Below are 24,223 nucleotides of genomic sequence, written 5' to 3' on the forward strand. Positions count from 1 at the left end.
TACGCCAGAAGACTATTGACATTCTTCAACAAAGTTGAATTCCACCACATCCCTCGAGATGAGAATCAGATGGCTGATGCATTAGCCACATTGTCCTCCATGTACAAAGTGAATTTCCATAATGAGGAACCTCAGATAACAATCAGGCGTCTTGATAGACCTGCTCATGTATTTGCAGTTGAGGAAGCAACAGATGAAAAGCCTTGGTATTTCGATATTAAGCACTTCCTTCAGACTCAAGAATACCCACTTGGGGCATCAAATAAAGATAAGAAAAATTTGAGGAGATTGGCTGGCAGTTTCTTCATCAATGCTGATGTTTTGTATAAAAGGAATTATGACATGGTTTTGCTTAGATGCGTTGATAGACACGAAGCAGACATGTTGATGCATGAAATCCATGAAGGTTCTTTTGGTACCCATTCCAATGGACATTCGATGGCTAAAAAGATGCTTAGAGCATGTTACTATTGGCTGACAATGGAATCTGATTGCTACAAATTTGTAAAGAAGTGTCACAAGTGTCAGGTGTATGCTGACAAGATTCATGTGCCTCCGACACTTCTCAATGTTATTTCTTCCCCATGGCCTTTCTCTATGTGGGGTATTGATATGATTGGCATGATTGAACCCAAGGCTTCGAACGGACATCGATTCATCCTGGTAGCAATCGATTACTTTACCAAGTGGGTAGAAGCTGCTTCATATGCTAATGTGACAAAGCAAGTTGTGGTTAGATTTATTAAGAACAACATCATTTGCAGATATGGTGTACCGAGCAAGATCATCACTGATAATGGCTCGAACCTGAATAACAGCATGATGAGAGAACTGTGTGAAAGCTTCAAGATCGAACATCACAACTCTTCGCCTTATAGGCCAAAGATGAATGGAGCTGTTGAAGCAGCAAATAAGAATATTAAGAAGATTGTGCAAAAGATGGTTGTTACGTACAAGGACTGGCATGAGATGCTCCCATTTGCTTTGCATGGGTACCGTACATCTGATCGTACTTCAACATGGGCAACTCCCTTTTCTTTGGTTTATGGTATGGAAGCAGTGCTCCCTATTGAGGTTGAGATTCCATCATTGAGAGTTTTAATGGAAACCAAGTTATCTGAGGCTGAGTGGTGTCAAAGCAGGTTTGATCAATTGAATTTGATAGAAGAAAAGAGGATGACGACTTTATGCCATGGTCAGTTGTACCAGAAAAGAATGAAGAAAGCGTTCGATAAGAAGGTTCGACCTCGTGTATTCAGAGAAGGCGACCTCGTGCTCAAAATAATCTTGTCTTTTACCTCCAATTCAAGGGGCAAATGGACTCCTAATTTTGAAGGACCATATGTTGTTAAGAAAGCCTTCTCTGGCGGTGCATTAATTCTTACAACTATGGATGGAGAGGAGCTCCCCCGTCCCGTGAATGCTGATGTAGTCAAGAAATACTTTGCCTAAAAATAATAAAAGAACAGCTCGCTAAGTTGAAAACCCGAAAGGGCGGCTTAGGCAAAAAAGAGCGTCTCGGTGGATTGAAAACCCGAAAGGGCGGTCCAGGCAAAAATTAGAGACATAAACAGAATAAAATACCCGGTGGACTGAAAACCCGAAAGGGCGGTCCAGGCAAAAGTTAGGGATTCATGGCAAGTAACTACATCAGACAAGACTTGATCATCAGCAGTCATCTTTTTATCATGAAGAAGTTCAACACATTTCAACGGAAGCCTTTGCTCAGGAATTCCAAGTTGAGAGAGAGGATGGGGTCATTACATTTCAATGTACCTTTTCCACAAAATTACCACTTTCCAAATTTTGTAATAATCCATGGGGTCTTGCCTTTTGTAGGCTACCATTCTATTAAAAAAGTTTGAGCCTTTACCCTTTATTGGCAATCTCATTTCTTCCATATCTCTCAAAATGTCATTTATTGTTGATAGTAATTTTTGAAACAAAAAGAAAATTGATTTCAACAAAATCCTTTTGAAAATTATAAAAGAAGTTTTACTTTGATTCATGAGTGCATTACAAGGAATGGATATGCTGATGTATTCATAATGCAAAAGAAGAAGAATGTGTTCCACTCAATGCACCTTTGGCCTGGTTCAAATATGGTGTAGAACTCAACTACTGTGTTCTCTTAGCTCTGATATTCCCTAATGTTGGGCAGCATTTATTCTAAAGCCATCAAAAGATTGTTATAGCAGTTTTTGCTCTGATGTTCAGCTTGAGACATGCTTGATTATGTTATCTTCGCACTCCATCGCTTGAGTTAATTCTTGTGCTAAGTTTTGGCAGCATATGCATCATTAACATACATCAAAAACAGTCATGCATTTCACATTTGCTATCATGAAGTTTACTGTCAAACAGATTGCTCTTTCATTTAGAGTGTCTTAAGTAGAAAAAAAAAACTCACTTTCCTTGAAAATCCCCACTGAATTTGTTTCTAGGTGGATAATATGTTTCAGTTTTTCTGTTCAGATGACTACGAACAGAAGACCAGTGAGTTTCTCCCTCACATGGTCCAGTCTTTTTGGCAGCTTCTTTCCATTTTGGTCATGGATTGAATTTTTGTCACTGGATGATGAATATTGAGACTAGGCATTTATGTATGCATCCTCAAATCATTGAAAAAGTATTATTGATTGCTCTTCACCATCATTGGTATAAAGGGGCAGCTCTTCATGCCTTCAGTGGAACGTTGGTATGTGTTATCGTCAGTGGTACGGCGGTACATCTCTTTCATCGTCAGTGGTACGGCGGTACATCTCCTTTTATATCATCAGTGGTACGGTGGTATACCTCTTCATGCCTTCAGTGGAACGTTGGTATGTGTTATCGTCAGTGGTACGGCGGTACATCTCCTTTTATATCATCAGTGGTACGGTGGTATACCTCTTCATGCCTTCAGTGGAACGTTGGTATGTGTTATCGTCAGTGGTACGGCGGTACATCTCTTTCATCGTCAGTGGTACGTCGATGAATCATCTCTTTTTATATCATCAGTGGTACGGTGGTATACCTCTTCATGCCTTCAGTGGAACATTGGTATGTGTTATCGTCAGTGGTACGACGGTACATCTCTTTCATCATCAGTGGTACGTCGATGAATCATCTCTTATTATATCATCAGTGGTACGGTGATATACCTCTTCATGCCTTCAGTGGAACGTTGGTATGTGTTATCGTCAGTGGTACGACGGTACATCTCTTTCATCGTCAGTGGTACGTCGATGATTTATCCCTTTTATATCATTAGTGGTACGGTGGTATATCTCTTTCCTGCCTTCAGTGGAACGTTGGTATGTGTTATCGTCAATGGTACGGCGGTACATCTCTTTCATCGTCAGTGGTACGTCGATGATTTATCCCTTTTATATCATCAGTGGTACAGTGGTATATCTCTTTCATGCCTTCAGTAGAACGTTGGTATGTGTTATCGTCAGTGGTACGGCGGTACATCTCTTTCATCGTCAGTGGTACGTCAATGATCTATCCCTTTTATATCATCAGTGGTACGGTGGTATATCTCTTTCATGCCTTCAGTAGAACGTTGGTATGTGTTATCGTCAGTGGTACGGCGGTACATCTCTTTCATCGTCAGTGGTACGTCGATGATCTATCCCTTTTATATCATCAGTGGTACGGTGGTATATCTCTTTCATGCCTTCAGTAGAACGTTGGTATGTGTTATCGTCAGTGGTACGGCGGTACATCCCTTTCATCGTCAGTGGTACGTCGATGATTTATCCCTTTTATATCATCAGTGGTACGGTGGTATATCTCTTTCATGCCTTCAGTAGAACGTTGGTATGTGTTATCGTCAGTGGTACGGCGGTACATCCCTTTCATCGTCAGTGGTACGTCGATGATTTAAACCTTTTATATCATCAGTGGTACGGTGGTATACCTCTTCATGCCTTCAGTGGAATGTTGGTATGTGTTATCGTCAGTGGTACGGCGGTACATCTCTTTCATCGTCAGTGGTACATCGATGAATTATCTCTTTTCATATCATCAGTGGTACGATGGTGTGATTTCTCATAACGGAAGATTGGCATTCTGATTCAGGATGCATACTTTCTCATCCCCAGTGATAGAGGATGTTCCCCTTTTCTCATCCCCAGTGAAAGAGGATTCTATAACCTCTCTGACGCGAAGTGTTTTCCCCAGAGAAATTTCTTTCCCTACCAAAGTTTCATCTCTCCAACAAAGTCTTGCCTTCCCCAGCGGAGATTTGCCAGCAAGACATTTATTTTCCCCAGTGGAGTACCTTTTACTCCCCAGTGTTGTCATGCTTTATTATCATCATAGGCATTCATTAAACATTGCATTGCATCTTAGGATCAAAAATTGTGTTTTATATATTTAAGTCTCTTCGATTTTGTCAAAACGAAGATTTCCAATCATCGTATCTCCAAATCGAAGAAACTTAAATGGGGGCATCTGTCATACCCCAATTTTTGACCCTAAGATCCTATATCATTCATATCCCAATCACTAATCAAGAGCTTCACTTGGAAGTTTTGTTTATGGTGTTGCACTCACCTCATCAATAAGAGGGACCATCAAGCACCAATGATTGTTTATCTTGTATGCATATTATACTAACCCAAATACCAAAAACATTGCTTTGTTTCTTTGTAGGCTTTTGTTTTGTAGGTACCAAGCCAAGACATGCAATAAACAAGGCATTTCTCAAACTTTTGACTGATGAAATCGATTTCCCTACTGGGTAAATCGAATTCCCTGCAGCAATCTTCAACAAAATCACATTCTGGACAGCATGAAATCGATTTCCCTCCTGGGTAAATCGATTTCCCTAGTGTATTTTGCGCCAAATTCTCTTCTGGAACAGAGTGAAATCGATTTCACTCTTGGGGAAATCGATTTCCTTGGGGCGAAATTCAAAAAAATATAAGGAAGGAAGCTTGACATCATTTTGGCACCTTTTTATTTGATCATTGTACCAATTTTCCACCTCATCAAAATAATTCTTTTCATTAAACCCACTTAAACCCCATTTTACCACTTTTTACCATTTAATTGCCACTTTAATCGCCAATTAAACACAAGCTAATTACCAAATGCAAAAAGACCAAACTACCACTACTCTTGCTCTCATCCTATAAATAGAGCCCACTACTCTCTCATTTCTCAAGCTTGGAGAGCCAAAAAATTGCTTGCAAATTCATTTCTCACCCTTTCCAAAACCCTCACCCAAAGTTCATTTTCATAAGATTAGTGAGATTCACATTGAATCTTGCTAATTTTGAACTAAGCCTCCTACATTTCACTCTTTTCTTTGTTTGATCATCTCCAAATTTGAAGGATCTACACACCTTGTGCTTGCTCTTGAAGCTACTCCAAAATCTTTGTTCAAGAAGTGGTAATTTGCTAGATCCATGATGTAGATCTTTATTGCTTGTGTTCAATGCATCTTTGATGCTATATTGATGATATTTGCTGGTTTTGTGATGGAAATTTCGTGCTCAAGTTGATGTGTGATCATAAGGTGTTTGTATATTTGTTCAAATCAAGTTTCATGCCTTTAAATGCTGTTTTTGCTGAAATTTACACTGAGGAAATCGATTTCCTTAAGGCTGAAATCGATTTCCTGCTGAACGTAACTTGTTTTTTTTGAAAACTGCACTATGGAAATCGATTTCCCCCTGCATGAAATCGATTTCCAGCAGGCAGAATGTGGTTTTTTGCCTTTTTTGTGCTTGTTTTGGCTTCCTTCTTCCTACACTTCATTAATATCATTGGATCTAGGGTGTTGATAGGTTTGAAATGACCTAATCCACCAAAATGGATGAATGATATTAATGATAGTGTGAGTTGATTATCTTTTGTGTTTTCATTCTTATTTTCATCTTATCTTTCTTTTGATCGATGAAAGTCTTGACATCTTGAGGATTCTATGGATTTTTGATGAAGACTAGATCAATTTGTTTTCATTCTTATCTTTTTATCTTATTTCCTTTTGATCGATGAAAGTCTTAATATCTTGAGAATTCTATGGATTCTTGATAAAGACTAGATCAATTTGTTTTCATTCTTATCTTTTTTCATCTTATTTTCTCTTGATCGATGAAAGTCTTGATATCTTGAGAATTCTATGGATTCTTGATAAAGGCTAGATCATTTCTTCTTCTCCTTCTTATTTCTTTTGATTGATGATCTTGATACATGGAGAGTTCTCCTACATTTGTCCCGACTCGATAAAAGATCAAATATAGAAGAGAATTGTATGCGGTTGATTTATGACTTATGGAAATTTATCGTGTAGTCGCTATGATTTTATCAAGCTTCTGATAAGTTTCCATTGACCTTAAATCCGAGTACATCATTCACTCACCATCGATCTTCATTACTAACTTTGATAACATACTTGACAAGTTTCAAGATGGTTATCTTTAACATCTAACAACTAACTTTAATTTCCGCCATTTATTATACCGCTCTTTATATTTCTCGCTTTATCGCTTTATTTTATCATTTCATCATATTTACATTCCGCCATTTTTTCTTTGTCCATTTGGACGTTTATAATTCCGCTATTTTCTCTTTGTCCACTTGGACATATGTTTATGCTTCCGCTATTTTCCTTTTGTCCACTTGGACCATACTTTACTTTTATGCTAAAACACTAATAAACAACCAAAATCTAAAAAACACATAAGACTCTCTTCGGACTTATGGACCTAGTGCCTCTGGACTCTTATTCTGTTATTACTCTGCTGTTATTCTGTCTGTCTGGCATTGGATTGTTGTCTGTTTGTATGTGCAGGTATTTCCTTGAAAGCCCTTGATGGTTAATTCCAAGGCATTGAGATAAGGATTTTACCCGAAAACAGCCGTTACTCTGCCCGATTTTCGTCAGAATCTTAATGTGCTTAATGAAAAGTGGTGCTAAGACAATAAGTTCATCTGGATCCCCCAAGTGTTAATGTGTTGGTATTGATAATTCCAAAGGATGGGAAATCTACCTTGACTCTTAATGTCAAGTGTTGGCTTCTTATTTCAGTTAGACCGTTCTTTTCCTTAGCTTTTATTTTACGCAATAGGATAGCCTCTTCATCTCCTCCCACTTCTTAAATTTTCAAAATCTTCTCCCTTTTTCAAAATATTATTATGTTTGCAACCTTTTCAAAACCTTTTCTCAAAAAATATCTTTCGCCCTTAGTGGCTTTTCTTCAAAAGTTTAGACACCGTTAATTGTCGAAACGAGTGGTTATACCCCACGATTTTGAAATTGATTGATATAATGAGATCTTTTCCGCGTGAGAGAGCTAGTGGCATACTCGTCGATTTTATCCGAGTTGGAGCCCTTCTTTCATTTGCGATGCAAAGAACTCGTTTGTTCTCATGCTCAAAATCCACGGCTGAGTATTTCTCTCCGACGACGATAAAGTGTTTATTCGTTTTTAAACATTTTTTCCCTTTAAGCGGAACTACATTAGCTCTGACTTCTCCATTGCACCGAGGAGGTATGTAGGCCCAAAGCTAAACGCTTTGCCGAGCTTATTTTAAAAATAAAACAAACCCTTTTTTAGCACACACACACACAGATTTTCAAAAAGGTTCCTGTGGAATACCACAGATATGAGAGGTGCTTAAAACCTTCCCCTCATATAATCAACACCCGTACCTGAGATCTCTTTCTTGTTTTAAAAACAAAACTTTGGGTTTTACGTTCTTTTCCCTTTTCCTTTGAAAAAATAAAGCGCGGTGGCGATTTCAAACGAAATATTGATTCGAGTCAATTTCATGGCTTCGATATCAGATTTTCCCCGCTACAATATCCCCTAAAGAAAATACACAAGGCGAGTGTTTACAACAAGAGATGAGCTATTTTTACACTCTTTTTATACACCTGATATCTTACACCATATAAAATTGCAAAGCAAAATACACTTGCACAAAAACCAAAGCATGATAAATTATTAAAAAACAAAATTGGTATCATGTATATATACTATTACGGTGTAGGGTGTTAGAAATGGTGTCATCATACATATCCCATAGCTTTTCCATAAGCATCCTATGGATAACAAGGTTAACATCACCTTCTCCTACAAGACTCGTTTCATGTATTTATACTGGATAGTAGCTACTTCCTTTTTCTCCATTCAGATACTTTTATAATCAACATTAGTTTGGCAGGGAACATATACATAATGATTATTTAATAGAAATTTAGCTATATAGTTCATTGATTTAAACTATGAAAAATATTTAGGCGTGAAAAATACTAGAAGTATCCAATGGGTAATTGATTTTGAATTTGAATTTCAATAGTAGTGAATAACGAAAAATAAATCAATAATTTATATAAGATTTTTTTTTTAATTAAACACAATCAACTAATCATAAATATAATTTAATTTATTTATTAACATATTTTTATAATGAACAAATATTCATTGAATTCAATTATATATTGTTAATAAAAGAATATATTTATATGTTAAATCTTGTTCTTCTTCTTTCTTTCTTTTTTCAATTTTTTCTCTTTTATTCAAGTTTTTTCCTTTTTTTTCTAGGTTTGTTCTTGAGCTTTTTATTCATTGAATTATTTTTATTTTAGTCAATACATTTGTACTATTGTACATTCTGGACTCTGGTATGTTGTCCCAACGTTTTTCAATCCTAACGACTTGACCTCATATTAGAAATTGTTGTGATTGGTTATGAATGTTGTCTTTCACTTTGTCATTAGGTTCATTCTTATCTGATTGTAACCTAAGTGTGCGATCATAAAAATTAGTACTCAGAACCTCGATCTGCCATCAATTACCCTATCAATGCTTGGTAGTGGATATGGATCTGTGGGACAAGCTTTGTTCAGGTTAGTGAAATGCATGAGCATTCAACATTTTTTCGGAGGCCTTCTTTACCATCACGATATTAGTTAGCCAGATTGGGGATTTGATATCTTGAATGAACATGGCCTCCTTCAATTTCATTATATTTTTTCAATAGATTCAACTTCTTCCATCTTGAAGGTTTCATATTTTTTAATTAAGGCAAGAGCCTTGGTTTCTTTTACTTGAGTGTTGCCTTCATGAGCCATTGTCAGAGAATCAAATATAGACTTAGCAGAGTTTCTATTTGTTATCTTCTAATACTCAGTATAAGAAATCGCATAAGCAAGATGGTTCTAGCTTTGTGATGGTTCTTATACTCCTTCTTCTATTGGTCGTTCATTCTTCTTCTTTCGACCTTTGTACCCTCTAACACTGGCAGGATGTATGTAGCCATCAACAAGGTTTGGCATTGTAGTGTTATTTTTCATTGATAATTGGTGCAGATGGTGGTGGTGGATTAGCCATAGTGTTTCTGAAGAGTGTCTGGATCTTAATCTGACACGGTTAATTGTATCAACCAGAAACGAAGCTATGGTGTCTATTGAAGGTGCGAGAAACACAAGAAGGGGGGTTTGAATTGGATTGCACCAAATATAATCTTTTTCACAACTCAAAAACAAGGTTAACAACTGAATAAAATTATATGAACACAATTATTTTTATCTTGGTTCACTGTTAACAAAGTTACTCCAGTCCACCCGCCAAGGTGATTTTGCCTTCTCAATAAGGACTTAATCTACTATAACCAAAATGACTACAGACAACTACACTGACCGCAGCCAATGCCTTCTTGAGACTCCTGACTAGCACCTAGCCTTCTCAAGAAAATAACCATAATAAGCTTTCGATCATCCTTGCTGACAATTCCAACAAGTTCAGCTGATCCTTATCATGAAACCGCTATGAACGCAGCCACAGTCTTCCTAGGGTTTCTGACTAGCACCTAGTCCCCCAAGAAAATAATCAAACAAGTTGATTACAAGTGTGTATTACAAGTGTGTATTACAAGATGCTTCTAATAAGTAGATTACATAATGTTTAAGTACAACAACACAAAAGTGTTGACAAGCAAGATATGAACAAAAACTCCTTGCTTAAAATATAAAACTATACAAAGATTTCTCTAACAGAGTTTGTGCAGCGCTTTGGTGTAGTTTTGTAGAACTGATTCGTTGATTTTAAATTCTTCTAATGGTTTCTTTTATAGAGAAGGATAGATCCGTTGGAGAGTAGAATAAGAAATGCAAAGTACATCTGTAAAGTCCCCAACGGTCATGGTGGATTGTCCTTACGCCACCCTATAAGAGTAGAGGTCACAGTTTATGTTAGTAGTTTTATGGTCACCATCACACGTAAGTCGTCCTTGATCTTCTAAGTCTTTAAAGGCTTATGATTGTATGTTGATTGAAGCATGTTGTAGATTATCAGAACTTGAATCTTCAAATCTAAGTCTTTGAGTCTTTAGAGCTTGTCCAGCAGAATCTTTGTCTTTAGAGTCTTCAGATCTTCAGAACTCGTTTAGAAGAACTTCGTCTTTATCATATTTAGAACATGGGACACAAAAGCAAAGCTTTAGAAGGCCTAAAAGCTTCCTTTACAAAGTCATGATCAGAAGCTCTTTGTACTAACGTTCCTTGGGACCGTCGCATAAGTAGCATTCCATAATCTTGACTTCCATTGTAACACAACAGTAGTATTCTTTTAGAGTGTTGAGTTCAGAACCTGATAACGTCACACGCCTTATTACCAGAGTCAAAACATGTAAGGAAAAAGCCACACACTAGAAAGAAAATCGTTAGTGTATATAATTATTCCTTAAGATAACATGTAAAGTTATCATTAAAACTTAAGGTCAGGTGCAGAACCATTATTGTTCTTACAGTTGACTCGTAGCTTATAACTATTGTAAATCTATTATTTCTTATATCTTTTATAATTAATTATGAATACTCATCTTTCTGTTTGAATGATACCTCTATGTGAGTAACGTGCAGATACTCAGGAGTAGCTTTTGTGGAAGTAAGTGAAAGCTAGTTGCGAAGACATTTTCTTTGTTATTGTTTTATTTAGTGGTTTATGTTTTGATCATGTATCATCGGGTTGAGGTTGACTTTTGAATTTCTTAAACAACAATGTTGTTTATTTTGGACACAATTTGTGGAGCTATGTTTATTTTTTTTAGTCAAATGTTTTAAGAATCAAGGTGTGTTTTATTTTATAATAAAGATTAAATGATGATGATTCCGCTACAACGTTTTTAAATTAGCATTGATGTCGCATAAGCATCATGAATGTGTATTGTTTGAGAAGTTGAATCTTAAATTGTGTAACCCGTGTTACAGAGCGGGATATTTATGTTGTTTTTATGAAGTGTGACACCCTTATGTGACTTGTTTTAATTAATTTACTCGTAAATTAAACGTGGGGTTTAAAAGGATGTTACAGTTAACACGTGTAGCTTACACTTCATGGTTCTCCAAACATGGTAATAATCCAGCTTGTTGAATAACATGTTCAACATGTACGTCTATTCCTTTAGTGTCGTCGTAACTTTCTAGATTTGGGGGTTTCTCAATGGACCATGATTCTTGCTGTCAAGAATGCATGTAGAGAGTGGGTTCCTCTTTTTCTCAGAGATGAGGGCATCTATGTCGTACCTTTTTCTCGAGAGTAGTGTTCTAGCGAGTTATGGGGTTGGCGAACCTCTAGTGAAATATGACAGTCACTTCTCCCTCGGAACTACTTCATGTGGTGAGTGTGAATGAGTACGAAGCATTTTGCTTTGGTTACAACGTGGTGACCTCGGAACTACTCCATGTGGTGAGGTTGAATCTACTATAGTCGACTATGGTATGACTTGGTTGTCACACAATGTCACTTCGCACGTAGTGGTCGCTCTTTGAGAAGCAAGTTGGTGATCTACGAGAATAAGATCAGTGAGATGTGTCTTTGGTCAAGAGGCGGTGGTTTTCATGGAAAAACTGTGGGAATCAAGAGTTTTTTTCCACCAACGGCACAGATGATTCATTACGAAACTATAAATGTGTATTGAAGTGGTGAAATGGTAAAATGAAGTCTTGGTGCAGCAAATAGGTTATTAGTTACCGAGTGAAAAATAATATGAGAGTAGAAATGAATTGAATACTTAAAATAACACAAAATGGTCTTTGTATAATATAAACCGTTAAAACTTAAAACAGCTCTCATGTAATTTGACGTCTTATGTGAATGACCGATCAATTAGATATCAACGGAAGAGAAGTGACTGAGGGTGTCATCATGCATACTCCGGAGAAATGAGGATTCAACTGTTGGTTTTACTTTCTCCTTCAACACTTATTATTAAGAGACAACACTTATTATTAAGAGACTAAATTGAAACACTTATTTTTAAGAGACTAAATTGAAGTTAGAGTGATACTTTAGAGACTATAGATTAATGTCTTCTCATACACAACTTGACAAATTTTGAAAGCAACTAACGTGCTAAAGCCAACCAAATACCAATAGCATGACGGCTTGTGCTTATCCACTAGAGGTGGTTCATTTTTTACAGTTTCACCACACTTTTAAGTTTCAATATTGACCTTGGCATCCGTAGTTATTACTTATTACAAACACCTAGGATTCTTGAAACTTGAAAGAGAGTAGTAAAATAGTAGAGTAGAAATAACGCACAGTAACTCACACGGACTGTATCACACACAGACTCCGAAAGATTCCAGTAACTCACTACTGCTCACTTTTATCATACGTGTGGGCATCTACCCTTACTTTTAGATCTATTCATGTCCTTTCCTGTCATCATGAAAGATAGAGGCAAATTTATATTTATATATTCACATCACATGGGTAGCTGCTGGTGGGTAGGACCCTTACACAAACACAACCTGGCATTTTATAAATGTATATGGCCCATTTGCAATGTCAGCAACCCCATGTGATGTTTCTGTTTTATGGACCCCTCCTCTTTTTCCTCTCTAATAATGGCAAAAATATATACATACCCCACTCAATTCAGAGGCAAAATTATTGCAGGAACAAACAGACAAATTCTCCTTTAAAAATCACAATAGTAAGACCCAAATAGACCAATTTTTTAGTCTTGAAAAACTCACTTTTCATTCTTGTTTCTAAATATTTTCTCTTTCCTGTCTTGCAACATTACATCAAAGGTAAAATTCTCCACTTTATAACTTTAACCAAACTAAGATAAGACTAACAATTATACAACCCCCTCTTGTTGAATCTCAAACTCAAATCACCTAGCCTTGTAGTTAACATTTCTTCATCTATGCATGCTTTTTTTTCTCTAGGTAATGATTCTTCAGCTGTACAAAGGACTTGAAATTATGGTACCTGTGTAGTAATAATAACATAGTACTAACAATCTATGATCCACCAACAAAGGAGTGAGTTCCTAATACACACACATTGACTCTGATATTTTTTTTTGTGTGTTATTTAATTTAATATTTTAACGTGTGGTTCAGCTACTAGTGAGATATAAAATGGTACAATAATGCTAAGAAAAGGAAATGCCATGCCCCACTTCCTTTACTGAAACTGCTTTTTTACGTATGGATTTTGTATGGTAGTAACAAGTATAGTATTGATGATTGATGGTGATGGTGTTGGCATCTTTGCTGCTGCTGATTCTCTATAGATTTGTTGTTGGATGTCATGCTTTTCTTTAATCATCTTTGCTTCATTTTCCTGTAAACACTGTACACACAACAATACAAAACCGACTTCCATATTTAATTAAACTAAACAACAAAAACCTTTAAGAAAAACTATGCAATATTAGACTAATTAACTTTACCTAATTAACCTCAGGAGAGCTAAATGCCAATCGGGCCGCCGGTGCCGGCAAACATCCCAATAGTTCCATGTCCAGAAGAGAACCTAAGTCCAAATTCCAAACCAAGATCATCAAGAGTTCAACAAAAATTTATGGATGTTGAAATTTATGTGATGACTGATAAACTACCTTGGTAATTGGCAGTTATTATAGGATTTAAAAGAGGTCATACTATCAAGAGGTGATGCTGATGTTGTTGAAAGTAATTTACTACTAGTGCCAAATTTAGAGTTAGCAGATGGATCTGAATCAATAGCCTCATAAGGTCCATTAGAGAAAGGAGCCACTAAGTCTACTCCAGCAGCTTTTGTAGGTGAAGCAAAAGGGCTATCAGGAAGATTGTGTTCCAAACTGCATTTAAATACAAAGTCCCTTTAAATTAAATGACTTGACAATCATAGTTAGAAGAAACCTGAATAAATGCCAGAACTTTTGTTTTTGGCATGAACTAAAAAGAGGCAAAAAAGGAGTGATTACTATTCTAGTAACCTTTTAGAAGTTTACTTAATCTAAATAAGAACAAAATATATACCATTCTTGCAAATCAAGCTCTTCATCCTGATTTGAGCTTTGCTTGCCATTTCCATTGCCTTCACTATTGACCACAGCTTCCTTGCCAACATAGCCATTGACTGAATGTTGACTAGCAATTTCTGTAGCTGGAGCAGAACTTGAACCATTCTCTGAAATCAAAATCAATTTAGTTCAGCACATGAAATTAACAGCACCTGAAATCGAAGAGAGGTAGATAAAATACCCTCTGAGGACTCTGAGGTTCTGTGAAAAGAAGGAAGAACAAGAGTTTGATTGAACATGTTAGGAGATTGAGTAGGAGAAGGAACTGGACTTCCAGTTGAAAATGCACGTTGGTGTTGCTTCTTAATATCAAGAAGTTGCAGACCCATCAACCTTCTACTTTGTAGCTCGAGAGCTGCTTGCTGTAGATCAGCTTGTTCCTCTAGCTTCCTCCTCCACAAGATGTCTTGAGAATTGTAAAACATTCTTCCACCTTAAAAAAAACATTGAAAAGACACATCACATGTTTGAGTTAGACTATAACACAATCTTTGAAAGACAATAATAACAAATTGTAATTAAAGCATTAATTAGCCTACCAAGTGGAAGATCATATTGGTCTCTAGCATCAAGTCCAGTTGGAGTTCCACATGGTGAAAAATCTCTATCTACCTGCTGCTGCTGTATCTGCTTCCTGTATAAACCATATCAATCATCATAAGCAAAGTTCAAAGCATGTTAGAGACTGTAACTAACATGAAGGAAAAAGAGTAATACTTGTCTGGAATTTTTCCCTTCTCCTTGTAAGGCTTAACGAGTACACGAGCATCGCAAACGAAATGAGGGTTTCCTTTAGATAAAATGAGCTTCACTGTCTCTGGATAAACAAAGGTAACAAACCCGAACATCCGCTTCTGCTGATATGGAATCCTCACATCTTGAACAGGACCATAAATGCTTTATCAATAACAAAAACCAAGGTTAATATTTTTTGCATTTGCCAAAACAATGAAGTTGAATTGGAGTAATTTTTTTCTTAAGAAAAACCTGAAGTAATTGGAGACATCTTCCTCTCTGAAAGTACTATCAGCTGGGAAAGTCAAGTAGATTTGTCTTGAAGCTGGGTTAATCATTCCAGTAGGACTATTCAAAGAAAAATCATTTCTTTCAAGCCTTGACCTTCCAAATTTTTGCAACTCTTCACTCATCATTAGAGCTGCAGCTGCTGCTCTGTAATCATTATATTATCAATCATCATCAGAATTCAACAGCTTTAAAAACACATGATTGGAATGGAATAATAGTAGTAATAATTCTATATATAGTTTCTTTTATACCTTTGAGTATCATTTTGTTGCTGCTGTAAAAGGAAATTCATGCACTTTGGTGAGTATGGGAAAGAGTTAGAGGCCATGAGGTGAGAAGCAGCAGTAGCAGCAGCAGCCAATCTTTGTGGATGACTAGATTTAGATCTCAAGAGTTCATGACAGTGATCCATCATCTCAACTTTGTTAGGTGACCCAACAATTGCATCAGCATCCCCAAGTCCACCATGGAGGAACCTACAACTAGTACCATTTTTACAGTACCCTCTAGCATAATAAAGACAAGGCTTCCACCCTAAACCAGAATTTGGGTCCTCAGAACCTAAACAAGCATCATTGACTGAACAACTCCTCCTGTGAAGAGAGTTACCTCCCCAGCCATAGGAAGGAAAGAGAGAACTAGAATCAGAACCATCATTCAAGAAAGAAAGTTGGTCTTGGAGATGAAAATCATCAACTGGATCTGAAGCACCATTAGGATAGAAAGGTGAAGTAGCAGAAGAGGGTAAAACCATATTGTTGGGACTCATAATTAAATCATCATGGTTATGAAAGTCAGACATGGTAGCCCAAGAGGCTGAAGAGGAAGAAGAAGAAGGGTTTGGGATGGTTAGAGAAGGAGGAAGGTTGAAACCATTAGTAAGCCTTGAAGAAGTTGAGTTTTGCCTTGAGAGGAAAGGTGATGGTGAGAGAGGAGTGGAAGGTGTTGGTGGAGAGTTATTACTACAAGGTAGTCCTAACTCTTTTCTAGCTTTGAAAATGAGAGAGTGAATGAGTGATTCAGGACCAAATGCTAACCTTATCATTTCCTTCTCACCATGGTCTTGAATGAGAAGTACACCCATGATTTTAGATGCATTTTCAGGGTCCATTTTTTGGATCCTTGAAAACACTGTCCTAGTAGCTTCATAACCATCCATGACTCACTAGTTTGGTTTGGTTACAGAACAAAATAGGCTATCCTTATATTACTTTTCAAAGTCCTATTACAAGTAAAGTTTGTTTGTGAAAGCCCTACCTACCAAGATGAGATGAGTATGTTTCTTTCTTTCACATATTCCTGCAAACCACAACAAGAGAAAAGAAAGTTAAAGAAGAAAAAGGAGAAGGGAAAGTAAGAAAGTGAAGTGTTAAAAGTAGTATTCTCGTGTGGTTGATTATTAATAAGATAAAAGGAAAATAAAGAAAAGAGAAAGAGAGACATAAAAATAATAATAGTAATAAGATGGTGGTTGAATCTCTCTATAAAAAGAAGCAATGAGTACAATAGCTTGTACAAATGAAAATATTTCTCTTTACCATATTCCTAATGAGTAACAGAGAGAATGGATGGAAGAAGAAGGAGCAGCAGAAGAAAGAACCACTCAGTCTCACACTGCCCCCACTGCTGAATGCGTTTTAAGGGAGTGTTGAAATTGATAGCTTAGCCGTTTGTGTTGCCCTTTTATTCATCTTCCTTTGCCAATCCAATGTTTTCTTCTCTCTCCCACTTAATCATTAAAAATAATTGTAGTAGTTAATTAGTCGTTATATTTTAGATATAAGCCGTTTGCTTCTATTATTTTTCATCTTAAATTATTTGTTGAATTAAAAAAGTTAAATTACTCTATAATCAAATAACAACTATGTGAACTCAAGTCAAGAGTAGTGTTTTAAAAACCGAACTGAATCGGTCGGTCGGATCGCATGAACCGGGAATCGACCAGGTAACCGGTCAGGTTCAATAGCTGAATCAGAAATGTCATTGAACCGGTGTGAACCGGTTTAAACCGTTAAAACCGGAAAAATCGGCGGTTTAAATGCATTTTTAATTTTTTTTAATTTTTTAATTTTAAAAAATTAAAACAACATTGTTTTGACTATTTTAATTAAAAATAAAAATAAAATAAATAAAATAAAATAATAAAAAATTGTTACAGATGCGGTTGATTTTGTTACCGATGATTTTGATATTGAAGAAGGAGATCTCAACATTGAAACAATTTTTCTTTTATTGAAATTAAATTTAGTAGATAATGTAATTATTTTGTTATAAATTATTCAATTAAATTATGTTGCGATTAAACTTTTGTTTGCAATTATATTTTATAATTATGTACTATTTTATTGTGTGTGATACCTATGTGTAAAATTTGAATTTAAATTATGAACTTGTGAATTTTTTTATAATATGATATTTTCAAAAAAATTTAGTGCTAGTTATATTTTGTAGAGACTGAATCATCTGGTTCGACAGATTTTATACCTATATAATTTTGTTATAACGACCGGTCTATTCAACCGAGTTATCCGATTTAACCCGGTTTAGTCATGCAGTTCTACCAGTGGTTCGACCAATAAACCAGTGACCCAGTACCCTAACCGGTTTGATGTCCGGTCCGATTTTTAAAACACTGGTCAAGAGCACTCGGATCAAACTAGAAGGGTTTTCTCTAATTTTATTGGATTCGAATTCAAACCATAATCACAAACAAAATATTAAAGAAGTATCGGAATACCTCTTGTAATATGCTTTAATTTTAATCACAAATGGCGCAAGATATTGATGTTTCTACGAAGTCCACGTGAATATAAAGTAAAAGACGGTTATTTGCCATTTTTTAAAAATAATAAAAACTAAAATTAAGATTAGGGAAAAAATTCTCTTTATAGATGACTACTAAAATTCTAAAATTCCTATTTTAAACTTTTCTTAAATTAGCCCAATTCAAAGCTTATCTATTATATAAAAAAAATTAGGTGTTCTTAAAAACTCCTAATTACTCTTCATATTCCTTAATCACCCACGTGGCAGGCTTTACCATTACGCATTCTATTTGGTTGTTTTAAAACACATAATTACAATAACTTCCGATTAATAAATTACAATTATTTTCAATTAATAAATTGCAATTATTTTCAAATAATAAGTTGCAATTATTTAAAAACCTAATTAATATAAAATTGGTCCATGGGTAGGAATCCATGGAAAGAAGAAACCAATGTGCATATATGAAGAAGGACTTAAAATTCTCAGGAAAGAAGGTTTGTTATCACCCGATGATCCAACTTTTATCACATGGTCACCAACATTGTAAACCACTGCATCCTCCAATGTGGTTCATCCAATTCGTTGCATTATGTATTCATCCACAACTCCATAGTGAAAATTTTGGTATGACAGACTCGGATGTCAATCACGATGTCAAGATATCTGATCTGTTATTAATGTAGCACAAGCAGAATAGAAGGATCCCCCATTATTTAATTACTCTTAGAGAATAGTCAATGAGACCTGGGATCACACATGTTTAGCATACTTAACTAGATTATAAATTTACATGGTTCTGTATAGGAACAACTAACACTTCTTAACCTGATGTTATAAACAAAGTCATAACATCCATAACTGAACAAATAATGCAGAAGATAAATAACACAGTTAATTGTTAACCCAGTTCGGTCTAACTACCTACTCTGGGGGCTACCAAGCCAGGAAGAAGATTCCACTATCAGTAGTACTATTTTATATAAACAACCTCTGGTTTACAGATAAACAACCTCTGGTTTACCTAGTCACTACCCAATGCAATCTCTATCTCAGAACTCCATCCAAGATAAGAAAACCTCTGCTCACTCCCTGGTGATACCTAACTGTTACAACCTTGCAACAGCTATTTACACAACTAACAATGAACACATACTTGATCTTGCTTCACAGCTTCAATCAAGCTTACAATACTCAACTCTTACCTACAGGTTTCGAGTGAGGACAATCACTTCTCTAACCTACAGGTTTCGAGAAGGACAAGGCAGCCATCCCACAACCTGGGTGGTCTACCTATAGAAACCCTAATGACTACATCGTTAAAACCAGGTTTTCTATGTGTTCTAGGTTACAAAAGTTTCCTATTTATAACCTGATCCCAGTTGGACTTGGGCTTACAAATCGCAACACTCTTGCTGTTACAAATATGCAGAAAATATTCTGCTACAAATAAGGTCTTTCAATCCTGAGTTTCCTAAATTAGAAACTGCTGAATCCAATCTTCTGATCTGATTCTTCCTGAATCTTCAATCTTCTGATCTGATTCTTCAATTATTCTTTTGACCTTTAAATATGCGCCACATAGGATTACATAATATTCACATAGAATATTCTGTATCTGTTAAGTACAAACTGAATCTTCCTTCCAGTTCTGCAGGCGCGATGTCATGAGTTGATGTCATGACATTCCATCTAACATCTTGCTTGTACCTGTTTTATTCTTTATAAACTTGCAAGATTCACATTTTGACCATTTGCTGCTATTATATATTTTAGCCAAACATTAGACATTAATACAGGACAGAAAGAGCATCAACAATCTCCCCCTTTGGCTTATTTTGGCTAAAACTATTCTTGTAACAGTCAACAACAACTTAGACAACAAGGACTTGGTCAGTAGCAAAATCAGCATCTGTATCTCTCCCCCTTGTTAGCCATAATATGACAAAGATCGACAATATGTCATATATTGCAATTGGATATAACGATTAATCCTGGGAGATACTTGTTGTCTGTGTTAAGAAATCCACTCCTAGCTCGAGTTCTCAAGAGAACCAAGACTGGATTCTTGCCGTTATTCCTTGAAACTCAGAACACAAATCACAATTTGTGTTCATAACTCAGATCACAAATCACAACGAAAATGATTCCTATACTGAAAATTGTATGTAGTGGAATATCTTTGTTGTTATTGCAGAAAAGCCCATGGTAGAGACCATCAACATCCCCAGCCTGTGTTTTTCTTTTTCTGAGATGGTTTTGGTATAGTAACCCATCACAATACCAAACCCAGACTCGACTCACAAGAACGCTCACGAACGACATTTTGAGAGAGTTTGATTTCTGCAATTTACGGAGATGCTATTATATAGAAAATGGAGATTATAGGAAATAACGATGGTCTTTGGTCTTGTTCAATGGTCAAACGGTTAGTTAGGAAACAATTCCAAAAGCTATTACTCTTTCCAAAGTAGTTTTTGACTGTTTTTCTGATAGGAGTTATCTTGAATTACCAGTGCATGCATAGTCATTGAATGAACTTTACACCGACCGCTGATGTGTAGATAAACTTCAATTCAGATTTCCTTGTTTGACTGTGAAGATTCAATGTCTTTAAACATGTCATGACATTATGTCAGACATTGTCACTTTTCTTTCCTTCAGGCACATAGCCCGAGATTCCGTAAAAGATTAGGACAAAGCATCATTTAGACCAATTAACAGACTCCCTACTTACTCACTAGTCATAGACATAGACTTCTGTTGTTTTTGTACACCTTGAGATTGTTAGCACACAGCTACCTCATTAGTGTAGGGAAGAAATAGTGGTTACTAGTTGCACATGGTTAACTTGAACCATTCAAATAACTGACAAAAGTATCACATTTTCTTCATGATGTAAAAGTATTTTTAATCAAGAAATTTCTCTTGACAAAAGAAGTTACTCCCCCTATCCGAGATAGACTGAGCTCCCACAAACGGAATAAGCTTGAAATGATGAATGAAAAATATAAGACCCATCTTCATATCTTCAAGAGTCACGCCATTTGTTCAACAATCCTGCTGAACACACTCATTATAGCAAATTTGTTCCTCACAATAAATAGTTACACCAGAAGTAGAATGTCATAACATTGTGTCTGACATTTGTACTACCAGTATTCTCCACAAGTTTCATCCCTTTTTATTTTCAACAGACCCTTGCCTAAGAACTTATCTCCTTCAGAAACGATCAACAGATGACCCCTTGATACTAAAATCACACACAGAGGGGTTGCCATAATCTCAACAAACAGAACTGCCACTCCTGGAATATTGTTGAGCATAACCCTACCATGTTTGAATCAGATCATGGTCTGCTTAAGACACTTTGAAATCCTCCTTGATAAGGTATTTTTCAATCTCACACATTGATTAACATCCTCCTTGAACAGAAGAGATTCTCCTTTATCCTTAGCTGTGTTGATCCGATCATAGAACTTTTGTCTTCATAGTCATCTTCACTAAGTGAAGTCTTCATCATGAAAGTAATTATGTATGGCCAGAACACATTACTTACATCCAGATCAGAACCTGCCCATTTGTCATACCCCAAAATTTGCCCAACATATTTAATCATATTTCAGTCCATCTAACTTTCAAATGCTCAAAGATCTCCAATTGCTCAAAGCTACCTATCTCCTAAACAAATGCTTCTGAACTAGGGTTTTGATCTTTTCAAATTAAAATCAAGTTCTAAGACCTCAAATGGAACCCTTGGTCTCTCATATGCCTCAAAGGATCCTCAGGTCAATTTTCAAGCTCTGATTCAAAAGATTGCTCACTCAATGGTTCAAACGATCAATAATCGACTGGTTGACCTAAAAGTCAAACTATAGTCAAATCACAGTCAAAACTTCTGATTTTTGGTCAACATCAACATTTTAATGTTAGATTCATCATTTGATCATGGATTGATCATGATGCATCAAAGAAAGCTCCAAAACCATCAAAAACCTAAGTTTCTAAATTAGGGTTTTTAACTAAAAGCTAACCCAACTTTGACCGATCATATCTCTCTCATACTTTATCAGAAATTCCCCAACCAAAGCCCATTCTCAAGGAAATTCAATTCTCTACAACTTTGATGTTAAGCCCAAGGTCAAGAAATGCTTCTGCCTAAGGGATATGTGTCAAAATATTATAGGTCCTCCTAAAAGTCAACAAAAAGACACTTTTTCGCAAAGAGTGGTACAGGAACATGGAAGACTCAACTAAGATAAAACCAAGAGGAATGGTTAGGGGACATCTTAAGCTTTCTAGAATAATCAAGAACACTTTAATATTATCAAAAACGAGAAAGTTATGAATGGTGGAAGTTGGCTAAAACTTGAGGAATGCATAAGGGTTAACTTGAGTAATCTTGAGGTTTTTCGACTAATGGGCCCATCATTTTGTTTCTAAACAAGCCCATAATATTAGAAGAAGCCTTTAAATCCATTATCTTATTTTTATGATATTTATTCATGTTTATTTGAATTTATATTCGTATAAATATTAGGTAAATTATTAAAAATATAAAATAAATGGATAAAATCATAAAGGAGGGTTTGAATATTTCTAGAAGCTAAAAATCAGGGTTTGGAGGACAAGGAAATGTATGAAGTTGATTGGGAGTTTGATTGGTTTGATTGAATACCAAAATAGAAACTTTCAATATCCTTTCAAAATCAAAAACACCAATCTTTTGATTTGAAAAGATTTGAGCCCATATTTCTTGACCTAATTCATGATCTATATATATGCAACTTGTACTAATGCCAAGGGGAAGGATTAACTGCACCGAGTGCCCTAACAGAAGCAAAAAAATGTGGAAACAAGTTGAATTTGCAGTCGGAGTTTTAGGAGAATTCAGACCAAGCTAAGCATTCAAATCAATTCTCCAGTGTTTTCTGAGCGAAACCCCGTCTCCAGCTTCAATCAGAACACGTCAAAAAGCACCTCCATAATCACGGTTTGTTCTCAAAAATTTCAATGTTCCATTCGTTTGTGCACGCATCATAAATCGTTTTTGAATGTTTGGTTACATTTAGAATCTTGTTTGCAAGATATCTGGGTCGTTGGATTAAGGTTTTGATGCAGGTAAAAAGATACACCATTGTTAGCTTTTTGGAAGCTCTAAATTGGGTTTTTTCCATGGAGGCAGAATTGACCCAAATTAATGGTACCGTTGTATTCAAGAGAAGATTTTTAGTCGAACCAAGTCTGGATCCAGAGTTTATGTGCAATATTTTGTAAATTTGATGATTGCAGGTATGTAGCTACGCCTAGAAACCGTGGCTATAGGGTGTACCAACAGCCATGTCCGTAGCTAAAACCCCTGGTAAAAAAGAAAAAGTTTGAATGGAGAAGACAACTGTAGCGCGCGTTGGGTTTAAAATTCAAACTTTGTGTGGTTTCATTTAAATAACCTTTTTGCTATTTTTCTAACAGCGAACAGAGTCTGGCTCAGTGGCAAGCAGCGCGTCCTAATGCCTTCGTATGCAAGGGCAGAGGTTCGATCCCTGCCTCTTGCATTATTTTTTGAAATAATTCCTTTGTATAACCCTGCAGGCAGATTCAGTGCATGCGATCTCAGCAGACGTACGGTACACCCTCAGAACGGGCCAAGGGATCTTCAACGTGTCCAAGTCAGACGAATCCAGGTGCATCCCTACCATACACCTTCAGAAGCTAACTGCACCAGATTTTCCACGCTAAGTTTTTCTAATTTAATTCTTTTTATTTATTTCTAATAGGTTTTTTTTTGTTTTGTTTTTTTTAACACTAAAATTTTTTCTAAAGATTTGTTATCTTTCTTTTAAACTAACTTTCTTTTCACAATTTATTTTAAAAAAATAATTTTAATTTTTATAATTTAATTATTTTAGAATTATTAGGATTAGTCTCTAAATTAATTAGGTTTATAACCATTAATTAATTTTAGGATTACTTGGCCTCGACTTTAAACAGAACCTTAGTAGTCATAGGTGTCTTAGGCTGGTGTCGTCCATTAACTTAGTGTCGCTTTTCATAAAACCTCATTCCCTAAAAAAAATCAGGATTTACCCTGACATTTTCAAAAACCTTTTCCTTTTTTATTTTA

At 35.9% G+C, this 24,223-nt stretch overlaps 1 protein-coding gene across 2 annotated transcripts; it reads right to left on the reverse strand.

Moving 5' to 3' along the window:
* Window positions 1-13,211: 13,211 nt before the first annotated feature.
* Window positions 13,212-17,051, reverse strand: LOC131601657 (zinc finger CCCH domain-containing protein 53-like). Of its 2 annotated transcripts, none has more exons than XM_058873524.1 (10): window positions 16,872-17,051; window positions 15,585-16,632; window positions 15,295-15,477; window positions 15,025-15,204; window positions 14,847-14,941; window positions 14,489-14,740; window positions 14,264-14,414; window positions 13,861-14,082; window positions 13,693-13,775; window positions 13,212-13,583 (listed from the first exon to the last, which is right to left on the reverse strand). In XM_058873524.1, exons 2-9 carry the CDS (start codon window positions 16,490-16,492, stop codon window positions 13,712-13,714), a joined length of 2,055 nt encoding a protein of 684 aa, XP_058729507.1. In that variant the 5' UTR covers window positions 16,493-16,632; window positions 16,872-17,051; the 3' UTR covers window positions 13,212-13,583; window positions 13,693-13,711. The 2 variants fall into 2 exon arrangements, with proteins under 2 accessions (XP_058729507.1, XP_058729506.1); XM_058873523.1 differs by having other exon boundaries at window positions 13,212-13,592; window positions 16,872-17,050.
* Window positions 17,052-24,223: the final 7,172 nt, after the last annotated feature.

Source organism: Vicia villosa, linkage group LG5 (assembly GCF_029867415.1).
Source record: "Vicia villosa cultivar HV-30 ecotype Madison, WI linkage group LG5, Vvil1.0, whole genome shotgun sequence".
NCBI lineage: Eukaryota > Viridiplantae > Streptophyta > Magnoliopsida > Fabales > Fabaceae > Vicia > Vicia villosa.